The 18803-nt window shown below is 56.4% G+C and overlaps 1 protein-coding gene across 1 annotated transcript in view; it reads left to right on the top strand.

The window, feature by feature from the left end:
* The first annotated feature begins 251 nt into the window (after nt 1-251).
* Nucleotides 252-18803, top strand: part of Kdm4b (lysine demethylase 4B) — a 68134-nt gene continuing 49582 nt past the window's right edge. The window contains exons 1-5 of the mRNA XM_090340523.1: nt 252-1446; nt 7112-7277; nt 9557-9732; nt 10359-10473; nt 15492-15685. Coding sequence (XP_090196649.1) covers nt 7137-7277; nt 9557-9732; nt 10359-10473; nt 15492-15685 — 626 coding nt within the window. The 5' untranslated portion in view covers nt 252-1446; nt 7112-7136. The remainder of the gene's footprint in view (nt 1447-7111; nt 7278-9556; nt 9733-10358; nt 10474-15491; nt 15686-18803) is intronic.

The raw sequence follows: 18803 nt of genomic DNA, 5'->3' as shown, positions 1-18803 counted from the left end.
CTGGCTGCAGGTTTCCTGCCTGGGGGTACGATGGTTGCAGGCTCTGGGTTGCTTCTCTGCTGGCCAGGTGACGCCCAGGTTCCCAAGTGCCCAGGCCCTCAGATCCCAGTGCTTGAGCAGTCAGGTGCTAGCAGGCTAAGGGGCAGAGTGCTTAGCCCCAGGCAGGGCCTGGGGCCGAGGGGTCCTGGGCAGTGACTTAGTGTGCATCCCATCTAGGTCTGAGGTGAGGGAGAAACAAGGACATCGTGAAATGGCTAGCCCTAATGATTCTGGAAAACAAACAAACAAACATCAAAATGAAACCGAAAACATCTGAGGGCTTTTTGCTTGTTGAACATGTACTATTTAGTAAACCTGCCACTTTAAATGTACAAAGGCTTAAGAGTTTGCCCCCTCCCCTACCAGAAGTTCCCCTTGGACCTGGGGTTGCAGATTGGGCAGGGGTCCATGGTGGGCTGCAGGCTTCAGGGGCAGGGACAGAGGCTGAGCGGTGTCATGCCTGGCCTTGGGAGGAGCTAAGGGTCATATTGTCACTGCCTTGGTACCCTACCCTGCCCCCTATTGCCAAACACTGAGCACTTGAGGCCCTGTTCTGGGACCACAGGTCACTGACCAGAATGGGCCTCGACTTCTGTGCACCGGGATCTGAGCAGCCTCTGCTTGTCTCGTGCTTTCACCATGTGGGGACATGGCTGAGGCACTGAGCTCTACCACACTGCTGAGGGGGATTGGAGGAAACAAAACTAGTTGAGAAAGCCTTAGTGGCCTAAGGCTTCCAGATGTTTCCATGGTGGTGATTTCTTGATGGTGGCTCTTGCTGTCCACCCAGCTCCTGAGCTTACCATGGGTGAGGTGGATGATGTTGGTTGGGCTAAGTGCTTTACCTGCAGGTTTTTATGTTCTTGAGATTATTGAGGACAGGCAGGTGTTGGTGGCTCATGCCTGTTGTCCCAGCCACTCAGGAAGCTGAGATCTGAGGATCAGGGTTTGAAGCCAGCACGGGCAGGGAGATCTGTGCGATTCAGTTATTTCCAATTAACCAGCAAAAACTTGGAAGCAAAGCTGTGGCTCAAGTGGTAGAATGCCAGCCTTGAGCAGAGAAAACTGAGGGGTGGCACCTAGACCCTGAATTCAAGCCCCAGGACTGCCATAGAAAAGAAAAGAAAAAAATAAAAAAGCAAAACAAAAAATAAGAAAAGAAAAGAAGTTGGTGAAGGTTCAGCCCAGTGGGGTGTGAAACCAAGGCCCTGGTCCTTGGTGCCCCGTTTCCAGGACAGTGTGCTCAGATTGAGTCAATGGCAGGTGTGTTTGCATATTTTAGGAACTGACCCTTTCATTGGAGGTGCTGAACAAGAAATCCTGACAGAAGGACGTCCTGACGGGAAATCCTGCTGTGTCCCCAGCACCTGTCACCTAGCCACCTCAGTCACCTGCAAGCGACTCTGAGTGAGTAAGGAGGGGCTGCTGCCCACTGTCAGTTCCCATGTGGCCTCGGGATGGGAGGGAGAGCAGAGTGCTCCCACAGAGGCCCTGGGATGGGAGGGGGGGCATTCCAGCAGAGGTGACACTCTACCCACAATGACTGAGCCACTGCAGGGCCCCTGTGACTTAGTGCAGGGCCTCTTGGGGCACAGGCTCTACCCACAGTGGGAAGCAGGGATCCATTACAACACACAGTTGGGTGCAAGACTGTTTTCAAAATGATTTTTAAAGAGAAGCCACCAGTTGTGTGTCAGTGGATCACCTGTAATCCTAGCTAGCTATACAGGCTGAGCTCTGAAGATCACAGTTCAAAGCCAGCCCAGCAGAAAAGTCCATGAGACTCTTATCTCCAATAAATTACCAAAAAAAGGCTGGGAATGTGGCTTAATGGTAGAGTGCTTGCCTAGCATGCATGAAGTCCCAGGTTTAATTCCTCAGTGCCACATAAACAGGTAAGTCCGGAAATGGCTCTGTGACTTAAATGGTAGAGTGCTAGCAAGAGAGACTCAGGGACAGTGCCCAGGCCCTAAGTTCAAGACCCAGGACTGGCAAAGGTAAAAAAATTACAAATAATAAAAAAAGAAACAAAATAAATTACCAAAAAAGCTGGAAGCGGTGCTGTGGCTTAAATGAAAGAACGTTAGCCTTGAGCAAAAGAAGCTCAGGGATAGCACCTAGGCCCAGAGTTCAAGCCATAGGACTAGAAAAAAAAACCCAAAACACCAAAATTATGCATAAGATGCTCTGTGATTTTTTTTTCTTTTTTCCCCTTTATGCTACAAATATAAGCCAGAACCCTTCTACATGCTCTGTGGATGCTGCAGCCCTGAGCTGCACCCCAAGCCAAGCGTGTGACTTGACACACGTGTTCAGCCTGGCGCCTGGGTGAGGTGGAGGCGTCTGAATCCTCAGCCCTTCCTCCCCTCCTCTCCATGGTGACAGCATTGCCAGACCTAGCCTGTGATGGCAGCCCCTACGCTGCTGGGGGTGTGGCCTCGACCTGGGTGGTGACTGCGCCCCCATTTTCAATGAGTGCTGAGTGCTGCATGTGGCACTGTGGCGGAATGCTGGGGCAGGGACTCCTCTGCCATGTTGCCAGCCCTTTGGGACTTTTGTAATGCAGTGACTAAATGCCAAAAAAGTGGGGCAGAGCAAGAAGAAGGCTCCCACAGGCCACAGGGGTGGGGGGTCCACAGTGGTCACTCCTCCTGCTACTATCTCCTTTGACCAAGGCTCCAAGGAAAGGCATGGGATGGTCAGTGCCTGTCCCAGCACTCAGATGGGAGCAGTAGAGGTGGAGCGAGGCTGTGTGCCTGGTCGCAGACAGCTGACACTAGCGTGCGTGGTTCCTCTGGCTCTGCCCATGTAGCTTGTGGACTTAGCCAGGCCTGAGTCCTGGTCACCTTCTGCCAGTGTGGCCTCGGTCCCCATGGTCCTATGGGCACCCATCCTCGGTCTGGGGTCTAGGATGGGTAAGTGCTTGGTCTCCCCTGCCCGTCCCTCCATGGCATCGACTCACTGCCGCCTGTTCCTGTGCAGGCTGGGGATGGGGGGTGGCGCCTCATCGGTGGGAGCGCAGTTTCCTCTCTGATTTCGAACCTGCTTTTGTCTGTGTGCGTGTAGGCAGAGGCTCGCCATGTCACGTAGCGGGCCGTGCTGAGGGATGGGGGCAGACACCTTGCTACTGACATGTTCCTACAGTGCCCACAGTGCTCCCTTGCCCCTGTGTGTTCACCTCACAGGCAGGGCCCTGCAGAAGGATCAAGTCCAGGACCCCGGGCTGGGACCCGCCTGGGTTCCCTGAAGTCCAGTGTCACCAAAGGCCTTTGTAAGCAGGAAGCATGGGGGAGATGCTGCGCTCTGCTCTGATGGGGGGACATGGCCACAAGCTTAGGGATGTGGGCCCCCAGATTGAGACCCCTGCAGGCCCTCATCAGCTAATGGTGCTTGCTGTCACTAACTGGTCACAGCACAGGAGTGTGGGCCTGCGGGCTCTGCCCGCTTGTGGTCACTGGGGTTCTGTCACTGCCTGATCCTGTACTTCCTCTCATGGTGCCCCCTCAAGCTGTCAGTCTGAGCCTCCCACCTGCTGCTCTGCCTCTGTCTCTGGGGCTCAGGCCACCCATTCTATGGGGTGTTTCTGGACCAGGGGTGGTGTTCTGGGAGAGCCAGGCTGGCCAGGGGCCTGGTAAATCTTGACCCTCTCATTGTGTCTCTCAGCCCTGAGCTCCCAGAAGCTGCCATGCCCTGCTGTTTGGCAGGAGGGTGAAAGTGGTGGATTCACCAACCCTAAATTTGGCTCTGCAGCCCCACTGGGGAGCAGGCCGAGGGCTCCACTGACCTGGAGCCTGGCAGGGGCCACTTGGGCTGTAGTGGTCACTCTTTGTGAGGTCAGAAGTCAGAATGTGAGCACAGTACACTCCAGGAGGAGTGGAAAGAATGAGAGCTGAAAATGTTGTGGTAGCACACGGAGGGACCAGAGCTTAGAGGGTCCCTGCTCCTCATTGGGGGACTTGTAGACCTGTGCACAGTGCATGTCAGTTCTACAGGGACAGCTGCTGGCCATGCAGGATTCTGTGGCTCTGTGGGGAAGCGTGGCACAGTAGGAGATGCTGCCCCAGTGCCATCACCAGCAAACTAGCCACTTCCTTTGCCATTGCTCTGTCTTTTGCCAGTATGGCCAGCCTCAGATGCTGGGCCTCTGTCAGCATGGTCTGCCTGTCTCTGGACTACCAGGCCAATGAGAGGCCCAGAGAGCATCCTGCCCTCCTCCACCATGACCTTGCCTCAAGGCCACAGGGGAGGCCCTGTCGGCTGTGCAGTGGGGAATGGGAGGACAGGACTGCAGTCCCAGCAGTGCCATGCTGGCAGGGGTGGGGCTTCTGTGGGCATCAGACTGTCCCTGCTGCAGTGTCTCCAGAGGGGCTGTGTCCCCCCCCACCAGAGCCCATGTTTGCAGAGCTCCAGGCTTGTTGGGACCACCATAAAGGGTCCTGCCTGGGTGGAGTGGGTGCCCACTCAACATAGCCAAAAGTCTCCTGTCCATCTGCAGGCATGCTGGGTCCACTCCTGGGGTGAGGAGGACCTGGCCAGTGGCCACCTTCAGGATGGAGGTTGCAGGGAACTAAGCACATGGCTTCCTCTGTGTTATTAAACCGTGGCTTTGTTTAGGTTCAGCTCACGGAGGGATGAGTCTCTTGTTGGGGTTTTAGTTCATGCAGATGGGGATGAGACGGGCCAGGGCATCTGCTTTCCTTGAAGGCCTCCGCATACCTTGTAGCTATCCTTCTGCAAATCACTCACCTTCAGCTAATGGAGGTGTGGCCTAAGTGGCAGAGCACTGCTGGTGACCAAGAAAGGCTGAAGCCCTGAGTTCAAGTCCCAGTACTGGTACAAAAAAGTAATTGTAAAGCCTGGAGTGGTTAGGGGCTGATAAAGTAGGAAGACCTAAAGTTCTAGTCCAGTCTGGGCTTCATAGTGAGATTTTGCTCAGAAAGCACACAGCAAAACTTAAAAAAAAATAGCCATTTCGTGGGCCAGGGGTTTGGCCTAGTGGTAGAGTGCTTGCCTAGCATGCACAAAGACCCAGGTTGGATTCCTCGGTACCATAGATAAAGACCGGAAGGGGTGCTGTGGCTCAGTGGTAGAGCTCTAGCCTTGAGAAAATCTAAGGACAGTGCTCAGGCCCCGAGCCCAAGCCCAGGACTGGCAAAAAAACAAAAGCATTTCAAGCCGGATGCTGATGGCTCACACTTGTAATCCTAGCTACTCAGGAGGCCAAGGATCTGAGGATCACAATTCAAAGCCAGCCTGGCCTGGAAAGCCTGAGATAGTCTCATCTCCAATTAACTGGAAAGTGGTGCTGTGGCCTAAGTGGTAGAGAGCTGGCCTTGAGGAAAAAAGCTCAGGGGCCAGTGCCCAGGCCCTGAATTCAAGTCCCCATACCAGGACACACACAAAGGTCATTTCGCAGGGCTCAAATAAGTCAGGAGAAAAAAAGCTGTCTAAGTTCCATCCGGTTCACTGCCCAGGCTCTACCTTTCCTTGTACATGTGCAGAGTACCTGTCTCTTGAACCACCCACCTTCCCTGTGCCGGGTCTTCACCCGGGGTTCTCATGTGAGGTGCTGCTCTGCAGAGCCTCTACCACAGGGCACAACACACATCCCTGTGCAGGCCCCGGCTCCCCCAGAGTGCCCACGGGGCCTCAGCCTGGTCCTAGGGCTCTGCCTGCCCTGCACATACACTGGCCTGGGCAGGAGTCGAGCAGGGAAGGCAGGGTCTGCAGGTCTGCTGCCCCAGGAGGAGGAGGACAGGGGGTGAAGGCAGCTTCTTCTGTGAGAGCCTCTGGATCCCACTGCCTGGGGCTGGAGGAGGCTGAGCAGGAGGCAGGCAGGGGACAGACTTGGGTGGTTACTGTAGAGCCTGGCTGGGCCTGGAGGCCCTCTCTGCTGTCAGCCATAGTGCCAAGGCTGTGGTCTGAATCCTCACCACCCACTGGAGATGCGCAGCCTGCGGCTGCCCCCACTGAGACTGCTCCCTCAGGAACTGGCATCAGGCTGGTCCTGGGGGACTGAGGCAGGGTGGGGTGGAGTCATATCTACCTGCCTCCTCCAGGCAGGTGCTTTGGTTTCTACACTTGGCTCGGTGACACCCATTGCCCCCAAGGACATACTTAGAGACACTCCTGATGTGGATTGTGTCCTCAGTGGGCACAGCCCAAGGAGTATGTCTTGGTGGGAGGGGGGGTGCTGGTTGGGGTTGCAGGAGAGATTTGGATACTGGGCCTGGAGGAGGGGCAAGGACAGTATGGGATACTGGGGACATGGTGCCTACTCTTCTAGAGGGAAGTTAGTGTGACCTCTTTCCTCTGTAGACCTTTATGTGTCCTGCCCAAAGCTCCATCCCCTGCTGTCCACAGAGTCCCCGTGGCTCCATGGCAGACTTGGCTTTGTGCTCCCTTCCCCCGGAAGAAGCCAAAATGAATGGCCATCTCTGAACTGGGTCAGTGTCATCACGGACTCTCACCAAGTCCAGCACTGGGACTGTAGTGCCAGGTCTTAGCTACTGTTTCTTGTCCCATTCCCGTGTGTGCAGGCGGGATGGGATGGCCCAGGGCACGTGGCTGGTGGAGGGCAGGCGGTGAGGACGTAGGCGGTGAGGAGGTGGGCGCTGGCCTGGGCTTCAGGATCCAGTTGATTGCTAGGCCTGTGCCGCCCTCTAGTGCCCACTCCAGGGCCGCAGCTCAGTGATCTTTCCCAAGATGGGCTTCCTGCCTTTCTCTCTCTCCCAGGACTCTCATAGCTACACTGCACCTGGTGGGGCAGGTTCGGCGATTAGAAAGGATTATGCTACCCCCAGAGCCCAGCTGCTGCTCTCCTGGGCACCAGGCTGGGTCGGGCACTCACTGACTTGTGGCCAAGACTGCTGAGGGGGCAGCGTTGACCCCCAGGGCCGGGGTGAACTTGGCGTGTGTGCTTATGTTTCCAGGACAATCCGGGCCTTGATGCCCACAAACTGTAGGTCAGTCATGGTTGTCTGCCAGGGTCTGTGGGCTTTGTCCTCCCCTGGGAGATGTGGTGGGTGGCAAGGGTGGTGTGGACCTGCTCACCCTCTCTCCTTCCCCACAGGTGCGACGGCCACACAGCTGCCACCATGGGGTCTGAGGACCACGGGGCCCAGAACCCCAGTTGCAAGATCATGACGTTCCGCCCAACCATGGAGGAATTTAAGGACTTCAACAAATACGTGGCCTACATAGAGTCACAGGGCGCCCACCGGGCGGGCCTGGCCAAGGTAGGTGATGAGACCGGGGTGGCCCCTCGTGTCCCCCCGCCCACCTTCTCTGAGGAGCTCTGTGTGTTCACTGAGCCACGGCAACCTCACCTCCTCACCTGTGGATGTTCTCACTGTGTGCCGGGCAGGGAGGATTGTGGGTGCTAGGGTTAGTGTTGATCAGTAACAAGGGCAACTGCAGGCTTGGGGGGACCTGGACCCTGCTGTGTGAGGCCCAGGGCATCCCAGGGATGGGGGTTCAGGAGGCCATTGGGAATGTTGGTGCTAGGAAGCTGGAGTTGTCACTTGTAATTCCTGAAAGACAGTGACATGGTGACATGGCACCTCCTGTCTTTCCCAGCGTGTGTTTGTGATGTGTGTGTCTGTGTGTGCATGTTGGAGTTGAACTCAGGACTTGCACGCTGAGGCATGCCCTGACCCTATGCTGAGGAGCCTCCAGCCCCTCGGCTGTCATTTGCCTCTGAAGGCTGCAGGTGGTTGAGCTTTGCCTTGTTCGTTTTTTGGGGGGTCCTGTGGCTCGGACTTAGAGCCTCCTACTTGCTTAACAGATGCTTCCACCACTTGAGCCACACCCTGGGCACCTTTGCTTTTAGGTTTTTGGTTAGGGACTCATGCTCACTGTTAGAAGTCAGAGTTTGCCTTGAACTGTGATTCATATTCTGTTTCTCTCTTGCCAGTTCTGTGGCTTGAACCGAGGGTTCAGGCCTGTCACTGAGTCTTTCTGTCTGTCTGTCTGTCTGTCTCTCTCTCTCTCTCTCTCTCTCTTTTCTCTCTTTTTTTTTTTTTTGATATTGGGGATCGAACCCAGGGCTTGCTAGGCAAGCACTTTGCTACTGAGCCACATCTCAGCCCCTTGAGCTTCTTTTGCATTCTACCATTTGAGCCATGACACTACTTCCAGCTTTTTCTGTGTATGTGGTGCCAAGGACTCGAACCCAGGGCTTCATGCATGTTAGGCAGACATTCTACCACTAGACCACTCTCTCAGCCCCCGTGATGCTCTTTTTTTTTTGGGGGGGGGGTCAGTTGTAGGACTTGAACTCTGGGTCCTGGGCGCTGTCCCTGAGCTATTCAGCTCAAGGTTACCTCCCTACCCCTTGAGCCACAGCACCACTTCCAGTTCCCATAGAGACCCTGCCTATGTCCCTTGTTAGCTCTGTCTTGGGGATCTCCCGTTCACCTGCCTCGGGCACTGCAGGAGGCTGCCACTTCCTCCATACCAGGACCACCCTGATGGTGACAGTCACATGACCTGAGATAAGGTGCGGGTCTCCAGGGGAGTGGGGACAGAGCCCTTAGCTGAGCCCTCGCGCTGTCTGCTGTTTCATAAGGGAGCCATGCAGACATGTGCAGGTGCCCCTCCCAGCCCTGTTGAAAGCAGGCAGCCAAACGGCAGCATCCCTGGGGACAGTGATGGCATTCCGGAAGCTGTTGGAAATCTTAGAATCTCCTCAGCCCTCGTGTTGAAGGGCCTGAGTAGGTGTGGGAGTCTGGAGGACTTAGCTCATGAGTGAAGTGGGAGCTGCAGGCCCTGAAGGGAAGCCAGGCCTGCATGGTCCTACCTCCACTCAGGACGCTCAGGCTGGGGCTCACCCCATCCTCAATGCATCTCCTTGGCCCTGAACCCTCACCCCAAGGAAGGGCAAAGATGGTGCACCTCCAGGCCATCCAGCAGCTCCCAGTTGAGGGTTGCAGAGTTCTGATCCTTCTCCAGCTCCTTAGGGTGACAGCATCCTCCTCTTCCTCTGCTGTCTGTGCCCTGGACCCACACTCCCCACCTGGCTTCCCCCCCTCACCCCAGTGGGTACCCTTGGTGCCTCAGTTTCTTTAGCTAGCAGATGGGAGCAGTGCTGGCTAAGTCTCTGGGTTGCCACCCGGAGTAGATGCAGCACTCCCTGTTCTCCAGAGAGCCCCCAGGCTGGGTGCAGCTGAGCTGTGGCCAAGGGGTCAGCCACGGAGCTGGAGGGCGCAGTGTGGCTTCCTGGGGCTAGGGGGCGCCTGTGTGCAGCACCTGCTGCCACAAGCTGAGGTTTGCAAGTCTCAAAAATTCAGGTTTCTGAGTCTAGAGGTCGCATGCAGGATGTGTGCAGACGAGTCATAGCTTGTCACCATGGGGACCTGCGTATATTGGGGTTGGGATGGCACAGGGGCCGGCTGCCAAGGGACCTGTCCAGTTGGCAGCTTCTGTGGCTGGTATCCCCAAGGCCTAGAGCTGGCATGGGGCTGGGGTGTGCTGGAACCCCTGGAGCTGCATTGGAGCTCCTGTCTTGGTCTTGCAGATCATCCCCCCAAAGGAGTGGAAACCGAGGCAAACGTACGATGACATCGATGACGTGGTCATCCCAGCGCCCATCCAGCAGGTGGTGACCGGGCAGTCGGGCCTGTTCACACAGTACAATATCCAGAAGAAGGCCATGACCGTGGGGGAGTACCGACGGCTCGCCAACAGTGAGAAGTAGGTGGACAGCAGTGGTGGGTGTGGCAGGCATGCGTGGCCTGCTGCTGTGTGGGCCCTGAGTCTTCCACCCCTGCTTGTGCCTCGGCCCAGGTGCACAGCCGCCTGCATGCCCCTTCCAGTCCCTCCACATGGGGGGGCCTGGTCTCACCCCGTCCCTAGGGCTCTGCCACACCCTGAAGCCCTCCAGGGAGGACCTAGTCTCCCTTCTGCTGCCACCCGCTGGCCCATGGAGCAGGGGCCCTCGCCTCACACAGGCCCTCAGCTGTGTGTTCCTTCCCCCGTGGGCTTGCATCCCAAATGCCCAATCTGTGTCTTGGCTCCTAAGTGGCCTGTGAGGGCAGCGATGGCCTCTCCCACTCACAGTGACCCTGTCCCCTCCCTGGTCTCTGTAGAGTAGGGCTGAGAGCTGCTGGGCTCTCCGATCCTCTGTTCTGGCTGCCTGTGGGGGTGCTGTGCCTCTGGGTCCCTCCTGGGCCTGGTTCTGGGGAGCACTCACCCTGCTCCACAGCACAGTCCCGTCCCACCTGTGCACCTGAGCTGAGTCCTTCATGATGTCTCTCGGGTCCAGGGTGGCTGCTTGGTGCCTGGGTCTCTCACTGAGTCTGAGGTGCTGTTGTTTCTAGGTACTGTACCCCACGACACCAGGACTTCGATGACCTGGAACGCAAGTACTGGAAGAACCTCACCTTCGTGTCTCCCATCTATGGGGCTGACATCAGTGGCTCTCTGTACGATGATGTAAGTACCCACCTTTCTACTTGTCCAGGCAGTGGAGGGGCTTCACTTCCGTCTTGGTCAGTGTGGGTGATGAGGGAAAGGCCCAGATCAACTGATTTACCCTGATCAACTGATTCCCACCCTGGTCTACCCTGCTCCTCCAGCCCTCTCCAGCCCATCCGCAATGGGCCCCCAGGCCTCTTCCACCTCAGTCCCGTGCTGGATTCTCCCTGCCTCTGGCCAGGAGCCCCAGGACTGGTGGATGGGAGGACAGGTTGGGTTCTAGAGGTGCTGGTATGACCTGATGGATATCAAACAAGCCTCTATGATTAGGGAAGGCTCACTGCTGTTTCGGGGCCTCAGAGGACCGGAGCCTGGCATGAACCTACCGGGCTGGAGTGGCCTAGTAAGCCTGTGAGGTCCTGCACAGCCATGGGAGAGTGGAGCCTTGCCCCTGCCAAGGGCCCCTCCTCCCCGGTTTCAGAGAAGGCCCTGACCTGAGCACAGGGTTGGGGTGCTCCTTAGGCCTCAGAAAGAATGGTTTCTGGCCCACAGACTTTGAGTGCAGGGTCAGCGGCCTTGGTTCTGTTGCTCGCCCTGGCTCTGAGCTCGTGGTAGGGGCTGTGGTTCTGGGGAGCTCAGAGCTAGGGAGACACTGGGCCTGGAGGCAGGAGGAAGAGCTCTGCCACACCTGCTCTCCTCACCTCCCTGGGCCACAGGTTTGTCTTGAAACAGTGTGGGGACAGGCAGAACACTCTGGCTATGAGGGGGTGGGGTCCCTATGGTCCCAAAATGATTATATGCCACCCTCCTCAGGGGACAGCTAGTGGATCACAGCCTCTCGGGTGCAGTGAGGATGGGCCCGACTGCACCTGCCATGCATTGGTGTACCACACCAGGACTGACAGGATTATGGGCAGTGCCTGGCACCTGCCTACCACACTGAGCAGCTGTTCTGGGGTGGGGCCTCCCTGCCCTGGCTCCTCCCGCATGCCCGCCCCCTCCTGCAGGAGTAGCAGGGGTTCTGGCTCAAGGGGGTTCTCCTTATCCTCCTCCCTACTTTTAGAAGGGGGCTTCCTGATACCTCAACAGGAGGCTGCTCTGTCCGCTACTCTTCGGAGCGTACACAGAGACTGTTTTATTGTCTGGCCTGAGCGAGATGAGGGAGTGAGTCATGGGGCTTGAACTCTGGTCCTGGGCACTGTCCCTGAGCTCTTCAGCTCAAGGCTAGAGTTCTACCACCTGACCCACCGTGCCACTACCAGTTTTCTGGTGGTTCATTGGAGATAAGTATCTCACAAACTTCCATGCCCAGGCTGGCTTTGAACCACCATCTCAGATCTCAGCTTCTTAAAGTAGCTAGGATTACATGAGTGAGCCCCTGGTGCCTGCTAGCTTCTTCAGCAGTTCCTGAAGCCATTTGGCAGCTGTGTGCACATTCAGCCTCCTGCCAGGCCTGGGGCTCTGCTCACTGCCACCCTTGAGCTGGCCACAGCTTGCCCATCTCTCTAATGGCAGCTGCTAGCCAGCCACAGCATGTTGTAGCGGTCACTCACGGCACCAGGCAAGGGGAAGGCGGCCCAGTCACCGCTCACCTCCGCCAGCAAAGTTCCATTGTTCCTTGGTTATCTGACATTTTTGAAGTATGAGTCGCAAACCGCACAATTCACCCACTCATAGCTCAGTCAGTAGCTTTTAGTACGTGCAGAGATGTGTGACTATTGCCACTCTCAATTTTAGAATATCTTTGTCCCCGGAAGCATCTCCTCATCCCCTCCCAGCCCACTTCTGGTCTCGGGCACCCCAGCTCTGGATGTCTCCTGTCACACACTGTGGGGCCTTTGTGTCTGCTGCTCTGGGGAGGAGCATTGTGTCCTCGGGGCTTCTCTGGACTGTGGTGTGACTCAGTCCTGTCCTGTGCCTGGCTACGTGACGTTCCAGTGTGGAGCGGGACAGTGGCAGGTGTCCGTTGGTCCCTGAGGGGTGTGAGACTGTGTGTGCCTAGGTTTGTGAGCATGCCTGCAGGCATGCCTGCCTGGTGCTGGGCATGAGGCTTCTCTGTCTCCTGGAGTCTACCCCCATGTGGTACCCTCAGTCCTTGTACTGTGCCCATGCCAGCAGAGGGGAGAGGCTTTCACACCAGGCTTCTCCTGTGCCTTCCTCCTGTTTGTACATTGTCTTTACAGAAATGTCAGCTCCATTCTTCACATGGTTGGAGTTGTCCATTAATGTTTGAGTTGTATGATATATTTAACTCTGTGCATTCTATAACTGGCCACACAGGTCTGTAATCTCAGCTACTTGGCATGTGGAAAGAATCATGGTTCAAGGCCAGCTCAGGTAAATAGTTAAAAGACCCCCACTTCAACCAGTAAAATCCTGGGCGCCATGCTGGGCGCCTGCCAATGTCTCAGACCTATAATCCTAGCTATTCAGGAGGTTGAAATCAGAGCATCACAGATCAAAGCCAGCGTGGGCAGACTTATCTCCAATTGAGCAGCAAAAAGGTGGAAGTGGAGGTGTTGCTCAAGTGGTAGAATACCAACGTTGAGCATTAAAAGCTAAGTAAGAGCACAAGGTCCCAAGTTCAAGCCCTAGCACTAGCACAACAAAGAAAAGAAAAAAATTCTGAGCTCAGTAGCATACCTCATCATTCCAGCTATACAGGGTGTATCCAGACCAGACATGAGATCCTATTTGAAAACTAAAGAAATTGAGGAGGGCAGGGCCTTGCTCAAGTTGTAGGGCCAGATACCCAAGGAAAGGTCTTCTTTGGTATGTGATCTTCAAACACTTCGCCCCGCCCCACGCCTTCCTGGAAGCTGCTCCTCTGAGCCCTTCCCACTTACCCTGGCTTGTCTCTCCCTGCCTTTGTTGTTGGTTCTGTATAAAAACCCATCTCCTGTCCTGATGTCATGCAGGTCTGCTCCTGGGCTTCTCCTGAGAGTTTGATATTACACTTCAAACTATCATCCCTCTTGAGCACAGCTGAAGTGGTTTTATGGCTGGCAAGGGAACAGGCCCCGATTTTTGCTGTGAAATCTCACTGTTCCTCTTGGAGTGGTCTTGGCCCTAGGTGTCCATCCTAGATCCCCTCCCCTCCCTCCCTTCCTTCCTTCCTTCCTTTCTTTCTTTCTTTCTTTCTTTCTTTCTTTCTTTCTTTCTTTCTTTCTTTCTTTCTTTCTTTCTTTCTTTCTTTGTGGGTTATGGGGCTTGAACTTGGTCTGGGTGCTGTCCCTGAACTCTTCAGCTCAAGGTTAACACCCTACCCTAGAGCCAAGCCCCACTTCCCATTTTCTAGAGGTTAATTGGAGATGAGTCTCAGGTCCTTTTGTGCCCGGGCTGGCTTTGAACCTTGATCCTCAGATCTCAGCCTCCTGAGTAGCTAGGACTGACTGTCTGTCTGTCTGTCATGGGGCTTGAACTCTGGGACTGGGTGCTGTCCTTGAGCTCTTCAGCTCAAGGCTGCCACCCTATCCCTTGAGCCATAGCACCACTTCCAGTTTTCTAGTGGTTAACTGGAGATAAGAGTCTCATGGACTTTAGTGCCTGGGCTGGCTTTGATCCTCAGATCTCAGCCTCCTGAGTAGCTACAATTACAGGTATAAGCCACGGCGCCGGGCTTGATCCTTATTTTCTTAGTGCACTTCTAGGTGCCAATAAAATTGAGAGAAGGTAGGGCATTGCTATGGCTACCAGCCTTTGAATCTAATCACCAGAGCTCTAGCAGGGCATCCGTCCCCGCCTAGGTCTCACGTGCCTCCATGTGCCAATGTCACTAAGCCACCAGCTACCTTAGTGCTCACCCCATGCCTCTACCACCTGGGGCTGGCACCATGTGGTGTGGCATGTGCCCACTAGCATCCCAAGGCTCCCCCTTGTGTAGCCACAGAGCTGTGGTCACCTGTGTCATCTCACACAGCCTTCCTTGGTTGTGTCCCCCATGTCCTCCTGGCTGGTGATGGTAGTGTCCACCCATCCCTCCCTGGGGATGCGATGGTGACAGCTGTTACCCACGCCCTTGGGCAGGTGTAGAGGCAGGCAGGCATGGCTCTCACCTCTGATCGCTGGGTGGGAAGGAGAGGGGAGGTCGTGGATGCCTGATCCTGTGCAGTAGCTGCTCCTCATTGCACCTCAGCCCTGTGTCTGTAGAGAGCCCAGGCAGCATCGCTGTGCCCATCGGGGCAGCATGGATGTGCCAGGGCTCACCAGGGCACCTCACCACGCAGTGGTGCCAAGTCCTTGTGAGCCCCAGTACCCCACACCAGGCCCGTGGGGGACACTTCCTTCTGGTCCCGGGGGAGCTTCTGTACCCTGCCTGGTGCAGCACAGCTCTCTGCCCTTACAGATGGGGAAACTGAGGCTGAGACCACAGAAGCACCTGATCCTGATCTAAGAGGCCTAGGTCCTCTTCCCTTATCCCTCCACAGTGTGCAGGTGATATGTGGACAGGAAGACTCAAGTGAAAGGATGTCCTGCCCCAGGGTCCCCCAGCGTCTACCTTCTGGATGTGGCTTCCTGCCATAGCCACGAGGGGTCTGGATTCTGTTCCAGGCTCTGCCAAAGCTACCTTGTCAGGCCATCCCTGGTCTACCTGTCCATGGGCCTGTGACATGGGGACAGGATGTGAACATGCACACAGGTTTGGCACAGCCTAGGGGCTATGGACAGCTCCTATGTGAGAGTCGAGGGCGGGTGAGGTTCTGTCTTGGTTTTCCATGGTGGCAAGTGCCAGAAGGGCTGCCATGGCACCGAGGCCAGGCCCCAGTGCTGGGATCAAATGCCTTTGTCCCGGTCCCACCCCCTGACTTCCTTACTTGTTCACAGCCGCGCTGCGCGGCTCACCCTGAGACTGCAGCCCATGTGCCGGTGGCCAGCATAGCCCAGATGAGCACGTGTGCAGCACAGGGCAGCTGGGGGGTGGACTGGGCCGTTCTCTTTCACAAAGGCAAGGGCTCGGGTGGGCCCCTGTGGAGGGCCCGGCCGTGAGGCTGTCCAGGAGCAGGCAGGCGCACTGACGGTGTGCTGGGGCCCCGCAGGACGTGTCGCAGTGGAACATTGGCAACCTGAGGACCATCCTGGACATGGTGGAGCGGGAGTGCGGCACCATCATCGAGGGCGTCAACACGCCCTACCTGTACTTCGGCATGTGGAAGACCACCTTTGCCTGGCACACGGAGGACATGGACCTGTACAGCATCAACTACCTACACTTCGGGGAGCCCAAGTCCTGGTGAGTGCCCGGCAAGGCCTGATGCGCACAGCCCGGGAGGGGTTCAGACCACCGCCCAGAGACCAGGCTCTGCTTCTTAAGAAGTGGGCGCTGGCGTGGATGTGTGGCTCCAGTGGTAGATCTGTCAACAAGAAAGTCAAGTGAGAACGTGAGACCCTGAGTTCACATTCTGGTGTCAGCATGTGTTTGTGTGAAACACACACATGCACACGTGCACATACATGTTCCTTGGGCCCCGAGAGCTGGGCAGGCCATCTCAAACCCTCTAGCTCTCATTTTTCCTGCGGTGTCAAGGTGGGGCCATACTGTGAGTGGTAGCCTGTGGTAGCCGGGGTCCGTGTTGGCTCCCGTGCTGCTCTGAGGGCCTTTCTGTGTCCCTGCCACAGTGTTGTTGCAGCTTCAGGGATGAGCTGCTCCCAGAGTGGTGGGGCTGAGAGGGCCACCGCACCCAGGGTGCATCCCCAGGGGATGCCTCCCCTTCATCCACTAGGAACTCAGGGCCTTGTGCTTGTGAATTGGGTGCTCTGGCATTTGCACCATGCCCCTGGTCCTTTGTGTTTCACTTTTTCTCCAAGCAGAATATAGACAAGATGACACTCATACACTACCTGGTGTTTATTGACTAAGATGGGGTCTTGTGAATTTTCTTCCTGTACCTGGAGTCCCCTGCATTCAACTTCCTGAGCAGCAAGGGTTCCAGGTGTAAGCCACTGTACCCAGCTTTCCCTCCTTTTTTGGGGGGGGGGGGAGGAGGGTAAGATTTACTTCTGGATTCTTGATTCTGGTTTTGGTGCTGGGCATGGAAGCCAGTGTACCTGAGTGCTAAGGCTAGGTATCCTTCCCTTCCTCCCTCCCCTGCTCTCCTGTGTCTCTTGTGGTGACACCCAGCCTGCAGAGGTGACCCCTCTGTGGTGTGTCTGGGGCCCTCACTGCAGGCTTCAGGCTCTCTGATCTGTCCTGCGTGCATGTTGGTCCTTGTGGTTGTAGGCACCATGTTTCCACTTGTGCCCCTGTCTTGGGGCGTCCTACCCTGTGTCCTCCCCTCCAGCTGGGCATTTGGGGGCACATTTCGTGCATGGTACTGAGCCTCCAGTGGCAATTTCTGGAGGGGTGGCACCATGTCCTTCATGGAAAGGACTTAACCAGGACGCCTTGGCACTGAGGTCCCCAGAGCTGCTTTCTCTTGAGGGCAGCATTGATGCAACACCAGAAGCCGAACAGCTGCAGCCCCAGACCCTTAAGTCCCTGCCCGAGAGTGAGGTAGGTGTGGGATCCGCGCTGGTTCTCTGTAAGCGGTGGCTCCTTTTGGGGCCCTGGGAGCCAGCAATTCCCCTGTCAGGTGTATGGAATGTGGGCTGAGGCGTGTGTGGATGTGATGTGGACTTACAGACATGGGATCCAGTGGGCTGCCCGAGTCCTGCGCTCTGCTACCACTAGGTGGCGCCCCCGTCTTTCCACAAGACTGAGCCTCATGGAAGTTTCCCAGGCCCTGAAGTTAAGGCTGCGGGCCGGATCAGGGACTGCAGTAACTAGCACCAGGCTGGCAGGAAGCCAAGCCACTGACAGGGCAGAGGAGGCACTGGGAGGGCAGCAGGCAGAGAGGAGGGGCGGTGTCTACTCATCCCTGGCATTTCTGGCATCTCAGGGAAGGGGAGCGCGGGGGAGGGTTTCATGGGAGAAAGACCCTTGCTCCATGAGAAAGGTCATTAAAGAAAGGTAGGACAGGGGCTGGGAATGAGGCTTAGTGGTAGAGTGCTTGCCTAACATGCATGAAGCCCTGGGTTCAATTCCTCAGCACTACATACACCGAAAAAGCTGGAGGCACTGTGGCTCAGGTCGTGAAGCAGTAGCCTTGAACATAGAGAGGCTTAGGGACAATGTCCAGGTCCTGAGTTCAAGCCTGATGATCAGGAAAAAAAAAATAGGACAAAAGCAAGCAACATGGGAAGGAAGTGTCGCTGTGGCTCAGGCGGTAGAGCACGAGCCTTGAGCTGAGGAGCTCAGGGACAGCATCCAGGCCTAAGGTTCAAGCCACTTGACCAACTAAAACAAAAAACAAAAAGCAAGTGGCATGTCCATCCTCCCCCTGCAGGGACCAAGGCAATGCTGGCAGCACATGCCATGCCCACCTCTCCCTCAAAGCCACCTCTGGACAGAGAGCCTTTTGCCAGGGGTCAGCAATAACTGGAGGGTTCGGGCCAGATGCCTAAGGCCAGAACCTGTGGCCTTCAGTGGTTTCTACAGGATGTCGCAGGCTGGCCAGCCCTGCCTGCTGCCCCGTCTCTACCATGGGTAGCGGTGAGCCCCGGCCCCGCCCTTATGCCATCCAATGTTAAGAGCATTTGGGGAGCAGAGGCGAGCAGTGATGCCACAGTTGGGAGTTTGGGGATAGAAAGTTCTGGCCGCACCTTGACCTTAGCCCTGGCTTGTGATCCTGAGGGAGTGGGGTGCCCCAGGGGGAGGGGGCTTCCCGTGGGCTTGCAGTATCTGAGTTGTGAGGAGCCTTCCTCTCCAGGGAGGAGGCCCGGGTGGGTGCTCCTCCTTCTTGGCATGTGCATACTAGGTCTCAGTCTTCCCATCAGATATGGCAGAGTCCAGTCACTCCTGTGTCCCCAGTCCCAGCATGCTCAGGGACCTGGGTGCCCTGTGCACCTTGGGAGCTGTCAGGCCTTGTCTGCCCTCTCTTGGGGCTCCTGTGGGCATCCATCCTGCAGCCCTGGGGGAGTAGTGCCCACTGCCCATCCCCCCTTTGCTGGCTCAGGAGTGGGGTGGGGACTCCAGCAGATGCTTCCAGGGCTGCCGCAGCTGGGCTCCACATCTGTCTCCCTAATCAGACCGCACCTGTCACAGCCGCACAGCCGAGTGGGAGCTGCTCCTGTTCTGATGTGGGGTTTGCTTTAGTGCCTTGTACCAGCTGCTTTGCATTTTCTGGAGCCACCCCGAGTGTGGCCACTTTGTCATGTGTTTCAGATGTCCATCAGCCTCCAAATCCGCCTTTGCATGGGGCCTTGAGGTGCCCCCCCCCCACTGCCTGGCCCGTGAGGCCAAAGGCATGGCGGGCACTGGTGTGGACAAGGGTACAATGCTGGCCAGCCACCCCACCTGGGCTCCAGGGCCC

The sequence above is a fragment of the Megascapheus bottae genome, chromosome 1 (genome assembly GCF_031878675.1).
Source record: "Megascapheus bottae isolate mThoBot1 chromosome 1, mThoBot2.hap1, whole genome shotgun sequence".
In the NCBI taxonomy this organism is placed as follows: Eukaryota; Metazoa; Chordata; class Mammalia; order Rodentia; family Geomyidae; genus Megascapheus; species Megascapheus bottae.
This window is presented reverse-complemented; position numbering and strand designations above follow the sequence as displayed.